This window comes from Mustela putorius, unplaced genomic scaffold (genome assembly GCF_011764305.1).
Source record: "Mustela putorius furo isolate JIRA1106 unplaced genomic scaffold, ASM1176430v1.1 tig00000196_pilon_pilon_pilon, whole genome shotgun sequence".
NCBI lineage: Eukaryota > Metazoa > Chordata > Mammalia > Carnivora > Mustelidae > Mustela > Mustela putorius.
In genome coordinates, this window is record NW_025421310.1 from 1,943,482 (window position 1) to 1,961,158 (window position 17,677).

At 55.0% G+C, this 17,677-nt stretch overlaps 1 protein-coding gene across 2 annotated transcripts; it reads right to left on the bottom strand.

Annotated features, from left to right (window-relative positions):
- Nucleotides 1–2,655: 2,655 nt before the first annotated feature.
- On the bottom strand, nt 2,656–17,528 carry TGFB1 (transforming growth factor beta 1). 2 transcript variants are annotated; one of them, XM_004776066.2, is made up of 7 exons: nt 16,535–17,528; nt 13,362–13,522; nt 12,016–12,133; nt 10,218–10,295; nt 9,928–10,078; nt 4,200–4,353; nt 2,656–3,746 (listed from the first exon to the last, which is right to left on the bottom strand). In XM_004776066.2, exons 1-7 carry the CDS (start codon nt 16,887–16,889, stop codon nt 3,588–3,590), a joined length of 1,176 nt encoding a protein of 391 aa, XP_004776123.1. In that variant the 5' UTR covers nt 16,890–17,528; the 3' UTR covers nt 2,656–3,587. The 2 variants fall into 2 exon arrangements, with proteins under 2 accessions (XP_004776123.1, XP_044932779.1); XM_045076844.1 differs by having other exon boundaries at nt 9,928–10,075; nt 16,535–17,525.
- Nucleotides 17,529–17,677: the final 149 nt, after the last annotated feature.

Consider the following 17,677-nt stretch of genomic DNA (forward strand, 5'->3'; position numbering starts at 1 on the left):
CAGTCTCTGAATGGACACACACACAAACACACGAGGAGGATGACAGCAAACGTGTTTCAGACACACCCCACAGGCACAACGTGCTCAGAATACCAGCGAGGCATACACCACTCACAAGCCTTCCCCAGAAACAAGTCGCCCACAGACACAGAAACCCCAGGAACTGCCCCCTGCCACGCACTGAAAACACAGCTCAGCTAGCAAACCGAGCACAACAGCTCCCAGAAACACACCTCCCTCACAGACATGCACAGAAAACATCCACACTTCGAGTCACGCTTTACCGAAGAAGGCACCAATTTACACAGAGAACAGTAGCAAAGAGGCTGAGAAAATAATTAGACACACCATGTGTCCCAGGGTTACAACTCCTACACACAGACTCATGTCGCAGAGCCCAGAGAGCACAGCAGCTTCTGGTCAGACACAGACACACCATGGGGACACATGCCAGGGGCACACACTTGGACAGAACCTGTCCATACTCAGCATAGCCGGCGGCCACCCGCTGGTGTGTTAGAAACCTTTCATGCTGGACACACAAAATTCACTGCACAAAACCTACACACACACACACACACACACACACACGTGTCCTGAACCTGTTCAACTTTACATAAACACAAAAGACACCTATAATGAGGTTGAGGGCAGAAGGACCTTTCTCTCTAATCCCCCCTCCCCCTCCCTTGCTCTTCCCACTCCTTCCAGCTGACCCAGCTCCCAGGCCTCTCTGGGGGAGGGGGCAGGAAGGCCTGAGCTGGCCTCCCCAGCCCTGCTTCCTGCCCCATGGGGGCTGGACGGGAAGCTGGGGCTCCAGCCGGAACCCGGGCTCCCCCCACGACTTCCCTCCCCTCCCGGGGCAGCCCGCAGGAGTGGGGGAGGGGAGCGGGTCTCCCTGAACCCCAGGGTCCTGCCTCAGCGCTGGTTGCTTGGCCAGGGCCAGGACTGCCTCCCCCCCCACCCCCCGGACTGGCCCCACCCTGTGGGGCTGGGGGTGCTGGGTAGTAGGGCAGGGGCCGCCTGCAGGCAGTAGAGGAAGGTGCTGAGCCCGCAAGTTTCCCTTCCTGGGCGGCCTCAGCGCCAACTCAGCCAGGCGGGCAGGTGGGCGGGGTGTGTCACGAGGGCGTGGCAAGGGCGACCACGGGGTGTGCAACCCGGGTGTGCGGCCAGGACTTGTCCTCAGGCCGAGGCACGGGCTGGGCGTGTGAGGGCCCCGACCCTGGGGGTGTGTCTGGGTGTGTGGGATGGCTCTGTCTGGGACCCGGGGTGTGACAGCGTGTCTGGGTATGACGGGGCCAGCTGCTGTCTGTGGGGCCTCGTGGGACTCCCCAGGCCTCAGCGTGTGGGGCCACAAGATGTCAGACTGAGTGGGCACGACCGGCCCACAGTCTGCGCGATCGTGACGTGTGTCTCCATGTGTGGCGTGTGTCTGGGTGGAACTGGGACATGTCCAGTTGTGTGTGAGTGCACTATGCCTGTTTGTGAGCATGTCCTCACGGAGGCTGTTTGTGTGACTGTTGGTGGGTCCCGGCAGGAGTCTCTGTGTTACTTCCTGATGGGGCTCTGAGCCTGGGAGGTGTATGTCTGTGCGGGGCACTCTCTTGAAATCTGTACCTGGTTTGCAGTAGCCGTGTTCGTGTGACTATGTTCTGCCACATCTGGTAGATGTTCTGAGGCCAGGCTGTGTATAGGTAATGCGGTGGCATGTGTGGACTATGACTAGTGTCGCAAGTTTCTGTGTAGCCACTGTGGCTCTGAAAGGTGAACATGTCTGCAAGACTGTGCAACGTGGTCCATATTTGAACCTCTGTCATGAGTGTGAACATGTGCATAGCTGTGTGTAGCTGTGCCGCGTTTTCATGGGGCTGCAGGGACAACAGTCTGTGTCACCGTGTGCCTGCGAGTCTGCACACAGGAGGCTGGTGAAAATGGCAGCATGTCCTTACACAGTGACCCCACCTAGGGCCATCCCTGGGCCAGGAGGTCAGGGCCCAGCCCTGGGAAGGGCAAGAGAGCATAGAGGGGTAGGGGGCACCAAAACCTGGGACAAAGAGGAGAAACAGGAGGGGCCGAGAAGGAGGAAGCAGGGGAGAGTTCATGGGAAAGACCAGAGCAGATGGGAAGAAAGAGGGCAGCCAACAGGGAGCTACCCTGGCTCAAGCCCCTAGCATTGCTCACTTGGACAAATGGTCTCCCTATGGCTCTCCCCTCACCCTCTTTCAGTGTACTCAACCATCAGCCAGAGGGACCCTCTGAGCAATGAAGTCGACTCACACTCCTCTTCTGCTCCAAACCCTGACAGGGCTCCCATCACCCTAAGAGTACAAGTTCCCACAGATTCCCACAGGCCCTATGTGGACCCGGAAGCAGTGCCCGTGCCGAGGTTATGTGCCTAGATCCTCAACTCTAGCTGATTGGACTCGAATCCCAGCTCTGTCATGTGCTAGCTGTGTGACCTTAATTGTGCCTCAGTCTTCCCATCCGTAAAGGGGGGGGGGGGTACAAAGGATCTCTATAGCAGGAGCTGGCCAACTGTTTCTATAAAGGGCTAGATAGTAACTATTTGTGACTCTGCATTACAGTTTCTACTCAGCCATGCCCTTGTAGCACCAAAACAGCCCCAGGTGACCACAAAGGAATGAGCATGGTGGCTGTGCTCCAATAAAACTTTATTTTACAGACACAGGCAGCAGGCCAGATTTGGCCTGCGGGTGGTAATTTGCCAACCCCTGCTCTGCTGGGCTGCGGGGAGAATGCGGCGAGCTCCTACAGCCATACCTGGCAGGGGAAGTACCATTACTCTCTGGCCCATGAGCCTTAATCAACTGAGTCAGCTCCCAGTCCCCTTCCCCTGTCCCTCCCTTCCAACCACATTGGCCTTTTCTGTGTCACTCACTCCAACTTCATCCTCATAGCTAGGCTATGCCTAGGTCTTCCTACCGGGAACACTCTTCCCCAGGGCTCCCCCAGACTGCCTTCTTAACTTCCTTCAAGTCCCAGATGCTGCCTCTTCCAAGGAGCCTTCCCTCTTCCCCTAAACCATCTCTCACTCTATCCTGCTTTCCTTTCTTAGCGTCACTTCCCACATCTGTCTCCTCCCCAGAAAGTAGGCTCCTGGTGGGCAGGAACTATTCCCTTAACCTCTCTGGGCTCTGGCTTCCTCAACTTTAAAGTAAGTGTCATCTCAGATGACACTGTATCTCAGAGTTTTGTTACGGTGAGTACATGAGTTAGTCAATATAAGGCATTTGGAACAGGGCACAAAGTGCTCAATAAATAAATCTAGTCTTGCGGGGAGTACTTGGAACTAAAGGAGGTCTCCGCAGGTGTTTGTGGGAGGAAATGAATGGTGGAGAGAGCGAAAGAGGGGGCAGATGCGGTGGGAATCCGGGAACGTTGGCAGTGTTGGGAGGGAGACCCCAGTCAGGGACTCAACGACACGCACAGAGACCCCAGTCCTCTCTCCACTTTTAATGGCTCCCAGGGGGCCTAGGGAATGGTGTCCTTAAATACAGCCCGGCGCAGCGGGCAGGGGCGGGGCCGGGCCTGCCGGGCGGGCGGGGCCTGTCGTTCGGGGCGGGGCCTCAGCTGCACTTGCAGGAGCGCACAATCATGTTGGACAGCTGCTCCACCTTGGGCTTGCGGCCCACGTAGTACACGATGGGTAGGGGCTCCAGGGCTTGTGGGACGCAGCACGGCGCCGCCGATGCGCCAGGATTGTGCTGGTTGTACAGGGCCAGGACCTGCGGGCGGTTGGGGGGGTCGGGGTCAGGGTCGGGGGTGGGGGGTGTGGGCAGGGTGCCCCCACCCTCGCCCACCTCTCCCGCCTCCCTCTCTCACATCTCGGTCTGTTGTATTCTCAGTATCAGTCTCTTGCCTTGTCTTCATTCTCCATCTCGGTGGCGGTCTGTGGACTCTGGCCTTTTTCTCTGCATACTGACTCTCCCCTCCTCCCGTGCTGCCCAGTCCCTATGTCTCCCTGGGTCTCCCCCTGTGCCCAGTCTCTCTACCAGCTCTGACCCAGTCTTCTCCCATTTCTGCACCGCCCCCTCTGATCTCCCCCTGTCTCTACTTCTCAGCTGGTCCATTCCTCTCTGATTTTACCTGTTCATCTCCCTCCACTCCCTTGGTCCCTTTTCCCCCAGCCCATCCCCCGTCGTCCCCACCCCCCCCCCCCCCCCCCCCGCCAGACGCACCTTGCTGTACTGCGTGTCCAGGCTCCAAATGTAGGGGCAGGGCCCCAGGCAGAAATTGGCGTGGTAACCCTTGGGCTCGTGGATCCACTTCCAGCCCAGATCCTTACGGAAGTCAATATAGAGCTGCCGCACGCAGCAGTTCTTCTCCGTGGAGCTGCAGGCGGGAGGGAGGAGGCGGGGTCAGGGGCAGCGGCTGCAAGGGCCAAGGGGGGCAGGTTGCAGGGTGGAGGGCGGGGGACACCCTGGTGGCCCCCAGCACAGTCCCCATCTCAGTGTCCCTTGCATCGCCTGTGACAGTAAAAGCAATAGCTGTGATAGCAACCATAGGCACTAACACCGATAAAGCACTCCAGCTAGTCAAGCCCTGTGCTAAGGACATCACAGTAAACCTTATCTCATGCAAGAAGCCAAATGACCATCCACATGCACTAAGTTCTATGTGTGCACCACATGTTTGTTTAGCCTCTACCCTGTGCTTGGCTGGGATGTACTAGGGACTCAGTATGAATGACACAGACAAAAATCTCTGCCTTCTGGGGCCACATGCTAGAGATTGTCGTGTTGCTCCTCGACTCCGAACATGGCTCAAACATCACTAGGGGCAAATGCCCAACTCCTCACCAGGAACCCCAAGATGCTGCCTGGCCAGCTGATTGCAACTTCCTCCCCACTCTCCCTGACTCCAGCCACACTAGCATCCTCCCTGTTCCTCAAACACACTCCTGTCCCAGGACTTTTGCACTTGGTCTTCCCTCTTCCTGACTTGCTATTCTCACAGATACCCACTCTGGCTCGGTCCTTCACTTCATTTAAATGTATGCTCAGGGGCACCTGGGTGGCTCCGTGGGTTAAAGCCTCTGCTTTCGGCTCGGGTCATGGTCCCAGGGTCCTGGGATCGAGCCCTGCATCGGGCTCTCTGCTCGGCGGGGAGCCTGCTTCCCTTCCTCTCTCTGCCTGCCTCTCTGCCTACTTATGATCTGTCAAATAAATAAATAAAATCTTTAAAAAATAAATAAATAAATAAATAAATAAATAAATGTATGCTCAGATGTCCTTCAGGCAGGGGCCTTACCTCCTAGGACACTGGCTGACATGCAGCAAGTGCTCAATTGATACCCAAAACACCTATCCAAATGATCACGAATTCCACTCAGTGTAATAATAATTATATTTCAGTTATGCAGGAAAATATGGCAGTGTCTATATTTGAAGTGGGGCAAATTTTTTAAAAACAGATTTTATTTTTAAGTAATCTCCACCCAACGTGGGGCCCAAACTCATAACCCCGAGATCAAGAATCGCACGCTGTCCTGACTGAGCAGCCAAGGTGTGCCAAGTGGGAGAAATCTTAATACTTGTTGAAGCTGGGTGAGAATTCATGGGGCTTCTTTATACTATATCTTTGTTGCTTTTGTCCACATTTCAAATTTTCCATAATAGAAGAAAATTTTAACTAGAATAGGAAGAATAGTCTCCAATATCTAGTTTTTTGTTTTTTGTTTTTTTCCCTCTCCTCTTCCTCTGATTTATTTTCCTTCTTAAAACTTATTGCCACATGGGGTGCCTGGCTGGTTCAGTCAGGAGAGCATACAACTCATGATCTTGGGGTTGTGAGTTCAAGCCCCCATTGGGTCTAGAGATTAAAATAAATATATGTTTATATGTATGTGTATGTTAGGTTTTTAAAAAGCACATTGGAGAGTAGTGATGTATAATACTGTACAGCTCTGGGTTCATAATCTCTGTCCCAGGCTCAGAAAGCAAAAGCCAACCCTTCCTAGCTGGGGGCCCAGGCTCCTGCTTATCTGGAAGGAACTGGGACATTTTATGTGCTGGCTTCTGGGGCCATGTCTGAGCTGGGCAAGGACCTTGGCTAAAATGCTTGATTCATCTGCAGCCGAGAACACTTTATATTCCAGGTTCATAACCTATGAAAGAAACACTAGGCAAAGCTACAAGGACGGTATGATCCAAATTCTGTTTTTGTGTGAAAGGACTGGAAGGAACTATATTCAAATATTGACTTTTTTATATGTGGTGATTGATGGGTGAAACCTTTCTGTATTTTCCAAATTTTTTTTTTTTAATTTTCCAAATTCTTGACAGTGGGTGAGTTTTACTTTTCAAATAAGGAAGGGAGGGAAGAAGGAAGGAAGGAAAAGACAGGAGGAGAGAGAGGGAGGGAGGAAGAAGTCTCCAGCATTCTCTCCACATCCCCCCCACCAGAGGATTCTACAATTTGGGCAAAATAAAAAATATATGGAAGGATGGCTGGATGGCTCAGATGGTTAAGCATCTGCCTTCGGTTCGGGTCATGTTCCCAGAGTCCTGGGATTGAGCCTGCTTCTCCCTGTCCCTCTGTCTGCCACTCCCCCTGCTTGTGCTCTCTCTCTCTCCCTCTCTCTCTGCCAAATAGATAAGTAAAATCTGTTTAAAAAAAAATATAGGGTTATGTGTAAGTGTTTCAAAGGCTGTCTCTAGAAGGAGACACAAAGACAATAAAGCCAGCTGCCTCGTCCTCAGAGAGGGACGGGGGTCAGAGCTGGAGGGTCTCGGAGTATTCTATCTGGGTTTGGTCCACATGCAGGTATTTACCTAGTCAGAAATTAATCAACAGGGATGCCTGGGTGGCTCAGTGGGTTAAAGCCTCTGCCTTCGGCTCAGGTCATGATCCCAGGGTCCTGGGATGGAGCCCCACACCGGGCTCTCTGCTCAGCAGGAAGCCTGCTTCCCTTGTCTCTCTCTGCTTGCCTCTCTGCCTACTTGTGATCTCTGTCTGTCAAATAAATAAATAAAATCTTTACCAAAAAAAAAAAAAAAAGAAATTAATCAACAGGGAACGAGTTCATCTCAAAACACTGGGAAGCAGGCCTTATTACTATTCCCATTGGAAGGGTGAAGAAACTGAAGCACAGCGGGTAAGTGATGGAGCTTGGGGCCTGCTTCCCAGCCAGCTCTGCACCACCCAGGAGCCTGAGCACGGCCATGTCAGCTCAGACAGAGCAGGAAGAGGAGATGATACAGCATTTCGCTGAGGCAAGACAAATCCTCTCCAAAAGCCACAGAACCCTGAGAAGGGAGCCAGGAATCTGAAATCCCTATGAGTTCAGCCCAGTTCCTCCCCAGTCTGGTGGGGCCTCAGTTTCCCCATCTGTCCAAAGACCCAGGGGATGTTGGAGCAAATAAGGTGTTGTTAAGGGCCAAGGAGGCATCATGAAGTCCTTGTGTGGGTTCAGCGAGAGGCCTGAGCTCCTGAACCCACGGGCACATGTGTGTGCATTTATAGACTTATTTCTGGGCAGACTGCCTGGCTTTCCACTTTTCGAGGGGGTCCTAAACTCACAAAAGGGAAAGAACCCCTGTCCAGAATAATTTTTCACTTCTGGTTCAACTCTGACCAAAGGTTCTGAGGTCCTAAGATTTGAATAGTCTGTGACTCTTAACACCCACCTGGGACGTTCTCCACATGCGGTCCCCACAGCAGCAGATGGAGCATCTGTGAACTTGTGCAAAATGCAAATCCCCCCCCCAACCAACCTACTGAGTCTGAAACAGGGTTGGCTTGGGGTGGGGAACAGCAGGCCATATTTAACAAGCCTGCAGATGATTCAGGCACTATGTAACCCATGTGTTCAGTAAGAGTTGAACTCTCACTGAACACAGAAAGCTTTTAAGTGCAATCTATGCTCAGTGTGGGTTTGAACCCACAACCCGGAGATCAAGAGTCACATGCTCTACTGACTGGGCCAGCCAGGTGCCCCTCTTGCTAACCTCCTGCAGATTCCCTCTGCCGTCCAGTCAGGGCCTGAGAAGTAAAAGAAACCCACTTGGGGCCCCAGGACAGGCCAAAGGGCCTCACATCGACCTTGGATGCTGGGGAAGCATTCAGGGAGGCTAGCTTCCGCAATCCCACATCATGGCCAAGTTCACTGCATCTCTGCCCCCTCTCACTTCCTCTCCCCCACTGGATGATTTCATAGCCCATGCCATCCACCATGACATCTCTTCCACCTTCTCTCCAAGAAACTCAGGACTATTTTAAAACATCACCACAATACCACATAAGAAAGATTCACGATGATTCCCTCATATCAAGTGTGTAGTCAGAGTTCATACTTCCCTGACTGTCTCACAAATGTCTTTTGTTTTTACTCCTCTGCATTAGGATCCAAATAAGTTCTACCCATTGCAATTGGTTGATCTACCTCTTCAAATTCTTTTAGAAATCTACAGAATCGGGGCGCCTGGGTGGCTCAGTGGGTTAAGCCACTGCCTTCGGCTCAGGTCATGATCTCAGGGTCCTGGGATCGAGTCCCGCATCGGGCTCTCTGCTCGGCAGGGAGCCTGCTTCCCTCTCTCTCTCTCTCTCTCTGCCTACTTGTAATCTCTCTCTGTCAAATAAATAAATAAAATCTTTAAAAAAAAAAAAAAGAAATCTACAGAATCATCTCTCTCCTTCCCCCTGCTCTGCCTTGTGTTTGTTGAAGAAAGCGAGTCAGGTTTCCCACCTTCTAACTGTGGCTGATTTGCAAGCGCATGGTATGGTTTAAACTGTTTTCCTATCCCTGGGTTTCTGGAAAATTGGCAGTTGGATCCACCATCTCGATCAGTTGCACATTCAATTTTTTTGCCCAGCTTCCTAGGTGACACTGTGTCCCTCCCTACAGAGCCTCACATGGCTGGCTGCCTCCCTTCATAAGATTATTAATGTTAGTAGCACTCAATTCGTGCATTCATTCACAGGGTTCCTGGGTTGACTCTCCAGCAGGGAAACGACGTAAAAAGAAAGAGCAGATGTACCATCAGAATATTAAGCAGGGGAGGGACAAGGTCAGGTTATCATTCTAACTCTGCAACATCCAACTCTGAATGTCCACATTCTAAGGAATTCAACTTTTTGACTTTCTTAGACTGTAGTACTTGAGCATCTCAAGGTTCTCACACTCCACTGGCATTTCCAACTTGCTGGGATTGCTACATTCCTGCTTTCTGGGGTCCTGCCATTCATGGGTTCCACCATTTCGATATAGCATCAAAGCATCCCACAATCCGGAGCCCATCACTCAAGAGGTCCAAGCTGCCACTTCCTAAGATCCCAGCCTTGCCAGATTCTACCATGCCAACACAGCCACAACACTCTAGGATCCACTCTGGCTTTCTCCAACCCCAACATCTGTGGATGCTGGTATTTTAACACAGGCTTCCCCCATCGTGATCCCAATATTCAAGGACTCCAGTCTGCCATGGCATAAGGAATCCAATATGCACCTTCCTCCAATTCTGAATTCCCAAATTCTAGGAACCCAACATTCCTGGAGCCCAGCGTTCTCAGATGTCATTCACACGGAATCCTAGTGTCCTAGACTCAACCTTCTAGATCCGCAACCTGCCACCACTGAATTCCCACACGCTCGTGTCCCTCATTTCAACAGCCTGATTCCAGCACACCATCAAGAAGACAAAGTGACCTCAACATTCTAGGGGTCCCAGGGCACCCATCCCAGCATTCGAGCACTCCCAGTGCTTGCTTGTCTTTTGAGCCTCCCAGGTGGGAGGAGAGGCCAGGCCACGCGTAGCCAAGTGCCCAACAGAGAGCACCTGGTCAGTAGCCAACCATCATGTCCCCCAGCCTAGGAGCCCCAGGCTCCTAGAGAGATGATTCTGTGGATTTCTAAAACAATTTGAAGAGGTAGATCAACCAATTGCAATGGGTAGGCAGAAAGGTCACCTGAAGCAGTAGTTGGTGTCCAGGGCCCTGCGGTGCCGGGAGGTGTGTAGGTGTTGGGCCCTCTCCAGTGGTGTGGCCATGAGGAGTAGGAAGGGCCGGTTCATGCCATGAATGGTGGCCAGGTCACCTCGGCGGCTGGAACTGAGCCCTGCTTTGGTTTGGAGGGGTGGGGGTTGGGGGAAGCAGAAACACACACTCTCAGATGGATGAACCGCAGCAGGGGGCGGGGGAGGAGACGCACGCACGTACGCACGCACACACACACTCCGGGCCAGGGAGATGGGCCTCACCGTTGATGTCCACTTGGAGTGTGTTATCTTTGCTGTCACAGGAACAGTGGGCACTGAGGCGAAAGCCCTCTACTTCCTCTGTGGGAGTGGAGAGAGGGAAGGCAGTGTGAGGTATGGCTCACCCTGAAGCTGCAGGGGGCTGGAGCAACGCTGGTTGATGAGGGTGGGGGCTCCTGCCTGCCTTCCTCTTCCCTGTCTACCCTCTCCCTGCATCCTCTTGCTTCCTCCTCCTCCTCTTTCAGGCCTCAGCTCAGTGGTCACCTCCTCCAAGAGGCTCTCCAGGACACAGGCCCCTCCCCCACAGTGACATCACTTTATTTTCTCCATAGTGCTTACCCTCCCTGACATTTGTGTTTGGCTGTTTATCTCCCCCATTGTTCCCTCAGTGGAAAGCAGGATACAAGGGGCAGGGATGCCTGTTTTCTCCTTCCCCGCTGGGCCTAGCCCACAGTCATAAAAACATCTACTGAGGGGCCCTGTTCTAAACACTCTGTGAGCATGGGAGCATTATATCCTTCAACCCTCACCAAAGCTCCCCATTTTGCAGACATGGAGGCTGAGCCCCACGGAGGGGAGAGGACTTGCCCCAAGTGGGAAAATGTAGGGCTGAAAGGCAAACCCACAGGGCTGCTGTGGGAAAAAGTTTTCTTGAATGAATGGGTGATTTTCTAAGCTCCTCCTGGGTGCTCGGCCCCACGCTGGGTGTTCTAGATTCGGCAGTGACTGAGGCTGGCCTTTGTCCAGCTGCACAGGACATTACTCCCAGCTCCCACCTGCTCTTGAACCCCCATCTTTCAACACCTGGCCGAACCACCACTTATCCCACAAGTCTCAACACTATCACTTTCCCCCAGGAAGCCCTCCCAGAGCCCTCAGATGGGTCCAGGTGCCTGAGCACCTCCCGGCCCCCACACTGCTCCTTCCAGTTATCACTGCCTTCTCCGGCTTTGGCAAGGCTTTCTAGATGTCTGGCAATGACTGTGGGCCCCTCGAGGGCAGGATCAAGAAGTGGTCTTAGTTGCCACTGTGTCCCCAGCATCAAGAGGGAGATTAGGAAAAGGGACGTGGGCACCATGGACTCCAATGGGCAGGACAGACACAGTCCTCTGACCAGTCCTCTTACAGACAGATCAGATGTGTCAGGCACTCCCTGGACTCAGGGACTGCCTCGAACGCTCTTGCCCCTCCTTCTTTCCCTGACTGATTCCACTCATCCCTCAAATATCAGCTCCGGGGACGCCTGGGTGGTTCAGTGGGTTAAGCCACTGTCTTCAGCTCGGGTCATGATCCCAGGGTTCTGGGATCGAGCCCCAAATCAGGCTCTCTGCTCAGCAGGGAGCCTGCTTCCTCCTCTCTCTCTGCCTGCCTCTCTGCCTGCTTGTCATCTCTCTCTGTCAAATAAATAAATAAAATCTTTAAAAAAAAAAAAATATCAGCTCCGATGTCCCCTCCTCCAGGAAGCCCTCCTTGACCCGAGGCTGAGTCAGATATCTCTTCTGGGCTCCCCAGGCCAGCCCTACCCAGTTTTCAGGTCTTTCTTCCCTTCTCCCACCCCAACAATGGACCAAGGGCTCTGGGAGGGTAAGGATGGGGCTCTTTGGGTCACTGCTGCATCCCCAGCATCCCCCAGCGTTAGGCAGGTGGTCAGAAAATGGATTAAGGGGGAATCACTCAGGTTTTTGAGGGTCTGGGAGGAAGGCCAGGTCTTGGCTCTCTGGCACTAACATGGGGCAGCAGCTGGTAGGCAATGAGATGGCTCCCATTACAAAATGGGGTGGGGCAAAGAAGCCGTCCTCACCTCCATGGCTCAGCCACTGCCGTACGACTCCAGTGACATCAAAGGACAGCCATTCTGGTGTGTCGCTGGGCGCCAGCAGCCGGTTGCTGAGGTAGCGCCAGGAATCGTTACTGTATTTCTAGGAGATGATGAACGTGGGGGAAGGGTGACAGTGAGTAGATAGTTCTCCGCACCCCCCAAATGCACTGACTGTACCCCCACTCCTGCTCCGCCAAACAGGCCTCCAGAGAGTCCCTCAGATGGTCCCCTCTCAGACAGCCACACTGTGGGGCCCTGCAGGAACCACCACCTGCAGAGCAGACCTGGGAGGAGAGTGGGGAGACCCTGGGACCAGGGAGGGCACAAGGCACTTGGATGGCTCAGCCTCTGCCCTCAGCCCAGGCCTGAGTTCTCTCACTGGTGAAATGCCAGGCCCCCTTCAACTTGTACAACCCACCACGCTAAGATCATCCGAAGACATCCTGAGGTCCACAGAGCAAGCTACAATTCTGCAAAGCTGATGCCCTGACTTCTGAGAGGCTGCAACTTTCTAGGGGCTTCTGTTAGAAGTCATTCCAGAACTCCAGTGCTCGGGAGCACCCCTAGAATTACAAACTCAATGAGCCTGAGAAGTCCGAGGACACCGAACTCCTACATGCCCAGGAGTCTGACACACCCCAAACCCAGATGCTGCTGACGCCTCCCAGACCCTGTGGGGGGATCCTCTGGCAGCCGGGCAGAACACTCCAGGCTCTGGCTTTACAAAGCCGGATTCTCCAGACTCCAAGAAGTTTTGACAATACACCACATTCCTTTGTTATAAGAGTCTACTGCCCACTGTTAAACCTCATGTTCCATAAGACGTGGATTCTAGATCATGTAACTTTCTGGAGACTCCAGCCCTTCCAGGGGCCCCAATCTTCCCAGAGACTCGAAATCTTCTAAAACAGAGCTATTCAAGGGAACTTTCTCTGACGATGGAAATATTCTTTATCTGTGGCATCCAAAATAGCAGCCGCTAACCACATGTGACTATGGAGTACTTGAAATATGGCCAGTGAGCCTGACGAATTGAATTTTTTTCTTTTATTTCATTTTAGTCAACTTAAATGGCCATGTGTGGCTAGTGGCTACCCTATTGGACAGAACCGGCCCAGAGCCTGCGACCTTTCAAACTCCCAGCCTTCTGGGTGTTTAATACCCTAGAGGTGCTAGGAATCTGCGAGTTTCCAAGAGCCCTACGATTCCACTGGGCGTGCGCCTTGGTTCTCCGAAAGTTTGTCTCTGTGGACCTGGCAGCCACTAGCCACCCGGACGCCCACCTTGGCCCCAGCGCGCAGGCGCGGTCCGGCCCCACTGCCCCGCACCTGGTACAGCTCCACGTGCTGCTCCGCTTTTAACTTGAGCCTCAGCAGACGCAACTCTGCCCGGGAAAGCAGGACCGGCTCCGGCACCGCTTCTCGGAGCTCCGATGTGTTGAAGAGCATATATATGCTGTGCGGGCTTTTCTTGATTTTGTCATAGATTCCTAGGCAGGAGGAGCAGAGGTGGGGGGATAGGGATGTCAGGGGTTTGGCGAGGAGCCGGCAGGCACACCCCAAGTCTAAGAGCTCTCCAGAGCTGACAACCTTGGCTGGGAACCCGACTGTGACACTTTTGGGCTGTGGGGCTTGGGCAAATGGCTTGCCCTCTCTGGGTTTGTCTCCTTACTCTGTAAAACGGGGCCTGACCCCTTCTCACCCATCGTGGGTAAAGTGTCCCCTCAGTATGTGGCAGTAGGGGGCCCCTGTGCTTGCTCAGTCCTCCTCTACTTGGAGCCTCAGGTGCAAATTAGGATCAAGAGCATTTGGAACAAGCTCTGTGACTTTGGGCAAGTCCCATTCCTTCCCGGAGCCTCACTTCCCTGCTATTGTTTAGGAACCAGCAACCACATGGAACACCCTAACTCCCAACCAGGCTCTCCTCATGGAAGGCTGTGTAACTTTGGGCCAGAGAATTGCACCCTCTGAGCCAGACCCTTATCTGCAGAACGCCTGACCACAGGGTTATCATGTGAGGTAAGTGAGACAGCACAGTTAAGGCATGCAGCAGAGTCCGCTTGTTGGGGGGGGGGCATGCATATGTTAAAGAGCACTCACTATTTGCCAGGTGCTATTCACAACCCTTCACAAGGGTTAAGACGTTTAAACCTCACAACCACTCCATGAGGAAAAGACAATTATTATACCATTTTGGAGCTGGGAAGCAGGTCATTTGCCCCAGGCTGACAGAAGTAGGGAGCTACAGAGCTGGGATTCAAATTTGAGCGGTCTGGTCCCAAAAACTGCGCTCTTAACCCTGGGCTATGCTGCCTCCCTGCTATTTTGACATTATTATTACTATTATTATTATTATTAATTCCTTCCTCTCTTCTCTCCCTCCCTCAGCTGGTTAGATAACACAAAGTTCATTCTAGGTAGGAATGACTTTGGGCAGGGAGGAAGAAAGTTAGAAAGAGTGTTTTGTAGTCTCAGAAAAGTCTAGGATGAGTAGGCAGGCCGTGACCTTCTGGATGGACTGGGGCACATGCTTTAGGCCCCTGCAGTAGGGGTGCAGAAATGGTGGAGACAGGATCTGATGAGAAAGGGCAGAGGAAGTTCCTTCCATGGGCCCCTGCCTCTACTCCTCCCTATTCTAGCTAGGCCAGCCCCTGTCCTCCAGGAAGAAGCCCTATCTTGACCCAAGGGTTACTCAGCAAACCCCAAAGGAAGGGTAGTGCAGGAGCATTGAAGGGGATGGGGGGGACAGATAGGGAGGAAGAAGAAAGGAGGGGCAGGACTGGTCAGAAAGAGAGATGGAGAGACTGCAGAGATGGAGACAGGAGGAGCAGGGCGTGGAGGAAAGAGGGAGAAAGAGGAAGGAAACAGAAACGGGGAGACCCATGCATGGGGATGTGGGAGAGGTGGAAGGCAGAGATGGGGTAGACACACACGGGAAGAGGAACATAGGGTTTGGGGGCGAGATGGAGGCTGACTGGGAGGGGAGACGAGGATGGAAGGTGCGGTGTTCAAGAAATCTCCACAAGGGGGGCGAAGCGACCACGGAAAAGGTGAGGCCGAGGGGTGGGTGGGGAGAGGCGTCATCCAGCTGAAGCTGCCAACTAGGCGCGCGCAAGGCCCGGGGACCCACAGGTGCACCACCCAAGACCGAAAGGGCAAACCGAGCGGACCCCGCGTGGGCGCCCAAGGGGGGTCGGTGGGCGGACCCAGCGGCAGCCCCGCCCCGAGCTGAAGAGGGCGAGAGGCGCCACTGCCGCGAGGGCGGGGACCCGACCTGCCCCGTCTCGCCCCAGGCTCCGCGCGCCATCCCCGCCCCCCGGGCACGGGAAGGAAAGGGAAGGGAGGGCGAGGCGGCCGGACGCTGGGGTTTCCCCAGCCTCTGCGAGAGGAACTGGGACTCTGGGGTCCAGACTCTTCCCCCTTCAACTCTGCAGGGTCCTCCTCCCCGCGCTTCCGAAAGGACAGGCTCCTCCCTTCGCGCGTGGCACCCACGTGGGGCTCCCTTACGCTTACCCCGACCCAGTCAGTTTTCTCACCCCGATCTTGCAGAGTCGCACCCACCCTTGGGTTGACTAGGGCTTGACTCCTCACTCAGCCCACTTCCTTCCCTCCCGCGACATGGGGGGCTCGCTGCTCCCGGGACAGCACTGTTTATAGCTCTCTATACTCCCTATCGGTCCCCCTTTTCTCGTGCTTGTCTCCCCCCTCTCTAAACCCCTTCTAAAACCCAGTACTCTAGATGTTTTGGGGGTTCGCTTCCCCCGCTGAGCCTGTCCTGTCACGTCCCTATGTCAAATACTTGGGGCACCTCGCGCATATCCCCGGCGTCCCCGAAGGGTCTCCGCTGCTCTACCGTTCTCACCTCCCCCCACCCCACGACCTCGGGTCCACTTATTCCCCGCATTCATCAGCCCCCTGCCTCCTCTCTGCGGGCCCTCCCCCAACCCCGCCTGTTCGCGCAAGCTGCAAGCGGCGCCACACTCCACTTTCCCGGCACCTTCGGGATTCGCTTCACTTAGTTTTTCTGTTCTTGAATTTTCTCGCCTCGTGACCCCTGAGCTCTGGGTCAGCTTTCTCCACTGCCTCTCCTTTCTCAAATGTTGGGCTCTTCGCTTCTCCCAAAGCGGGCTCCCTCCCTGTAGCCCTCACCCCACGAGCCCCCACACTCTAGTGCGGGGTAGAGAGGGAAGTCTTTCTACCCTTCCACCCCCCAATCGCTTCTACCCCTTAGGGGACTGCCTCCACGATCCCGCATGTTCCCATGATCTCTTCTAGAAGCGGTCCCCTTCGCTCACTATCTCCTCGTCTTCAAGGCCGGATACCTGGGAGCTAGAGAGCTCAGTCCTATCCTCTTTGAGACCCCCCGCCCGCGTTCCCGGCAACCCCGGGGGTCCTCTTCCTCTAGCCAGTTTCCTTTGCCAGTAATTTCCTCCCCCGTGACCCCTGCACTCCGGCGCCCCCTGGGGGCTCCCCTCCAGGGTCCCCGGCCCCTCTGAGCTCACTGTTGGTGGTTTCCACCATTAGCACGCGGGTGACCTCCTTGGCGTAGTAGTCCGCCTCAGGCTCGGGCTCCGGCTCGGCGCTCTCCCCGGCCACCCGGTCGCGAGTACTGTTGTACAGGGCCAGCACAGCCTCGGGCAGCGGACCGGGCGGAACCTCCCCCTGGCTTGGGGGGCTGGCGAGTCGCAGCTTGGACAGGATCTGGCCGCGGATGGCCTCGATGCGCTTCCGCTTCACCAGTTCCATGTCGATGGTCTTGCAGGTGGACAGTCCCGCAGCCGGTCGGCCAGGCGTCAGCACTAGTAGCCACAGCAGTGGCAGCAGCAGGGGCAGCAGCCGCAGCCCGGAGGGCGGCATGGGGGAGGCAGCGCCCCCGGCACTGCCGAGAGCGTGAGCCGGGCTGGGGTGGGAAAAGGAAGGCCCCGCCCCTACAGGGGCTGGAGGGTCTCCCGAAGAAAGGTAGGAGGGTCGGGGTGGGGTGGGGGGCTTGATGCCCTCAGAGAGAACGGAGCGGAGGTGGAGGGGAGGCTCTGATGGGTGGTTTCTCGGTATCCCAAGGAAAAAACCGAGATGGGCGAGATCTGGTACCAGAGGTGGGTGGTCTTGAGGAGGGGAGTTGAGGCAGGTCTGAGAGATATCCCGTCTCCCGGATCCCGGAGGAGAAGGGTCCGTGGATGCGCGGGGGCTCAGGAGAGAGGCTGGGGGTGGGGCGCGGCGTGCAGGGGGGTGCGCCCTAGGTCTGGGGTCAAGTCTTCGCGGGAGTCCGGGCTGGCGGCTCCTGAGGGCTGGTCCGGAATGGGGGAGCCTGGGGAACGACGTGGAGGGGGAAGGGGGGAGCAAGCGTCCGAGGCGTTGGTGGGGGCGGTCTGGGGTCCCCGAGTCCTGCCTCCTGGCAGGGCAGCGCCGCGCTAATCGGTCCCCGCGCCTCTGGCTCCCAGCGGCAGCGGAAAAGTCTCAAAACTTTTTTTCCTCTTCTCCCAACCAGCTCGTCCCTCCTCCCGCTCCTCCTCCCCCTCCTCCCCGCAGTGGCGGCGGCGGCGGCGGCGGGGGCGGCGGCGGCTCGTCTCAGACTCTGGGGCCTCGGGCTGCTCCTCGGCGGCTCCTTTCTCCGCTCCCGGCCGAGGCCAGCCCGCGGGCGGCTCCGA

Bases quoted from the DNA above. Each gene is read 5' to 3' on its own strand.
- TGFB1 (XM_004776066.2), bottom strand. From the start codon at position 16,889: ATGCCGCCCTCCGGGCTGCGGCTGCTGCCCCTGCTGCTGCCACTGCTG. The intron at 10,296-12,015 runs GTGAGGACGGCT...CCACTCCCACAG, and splicing joins GCAGTGGCTGAGCCATGGAG to AGGAAGTAGAGGGCTTTCGC. The intron at 3,747-4,199 runs GTGCGTCTGGCG...AACCGCCCGCAG, and splicing joins TGGACACGCAGTACAGCAAG to GTCCTGGCCCTGTACAACCA.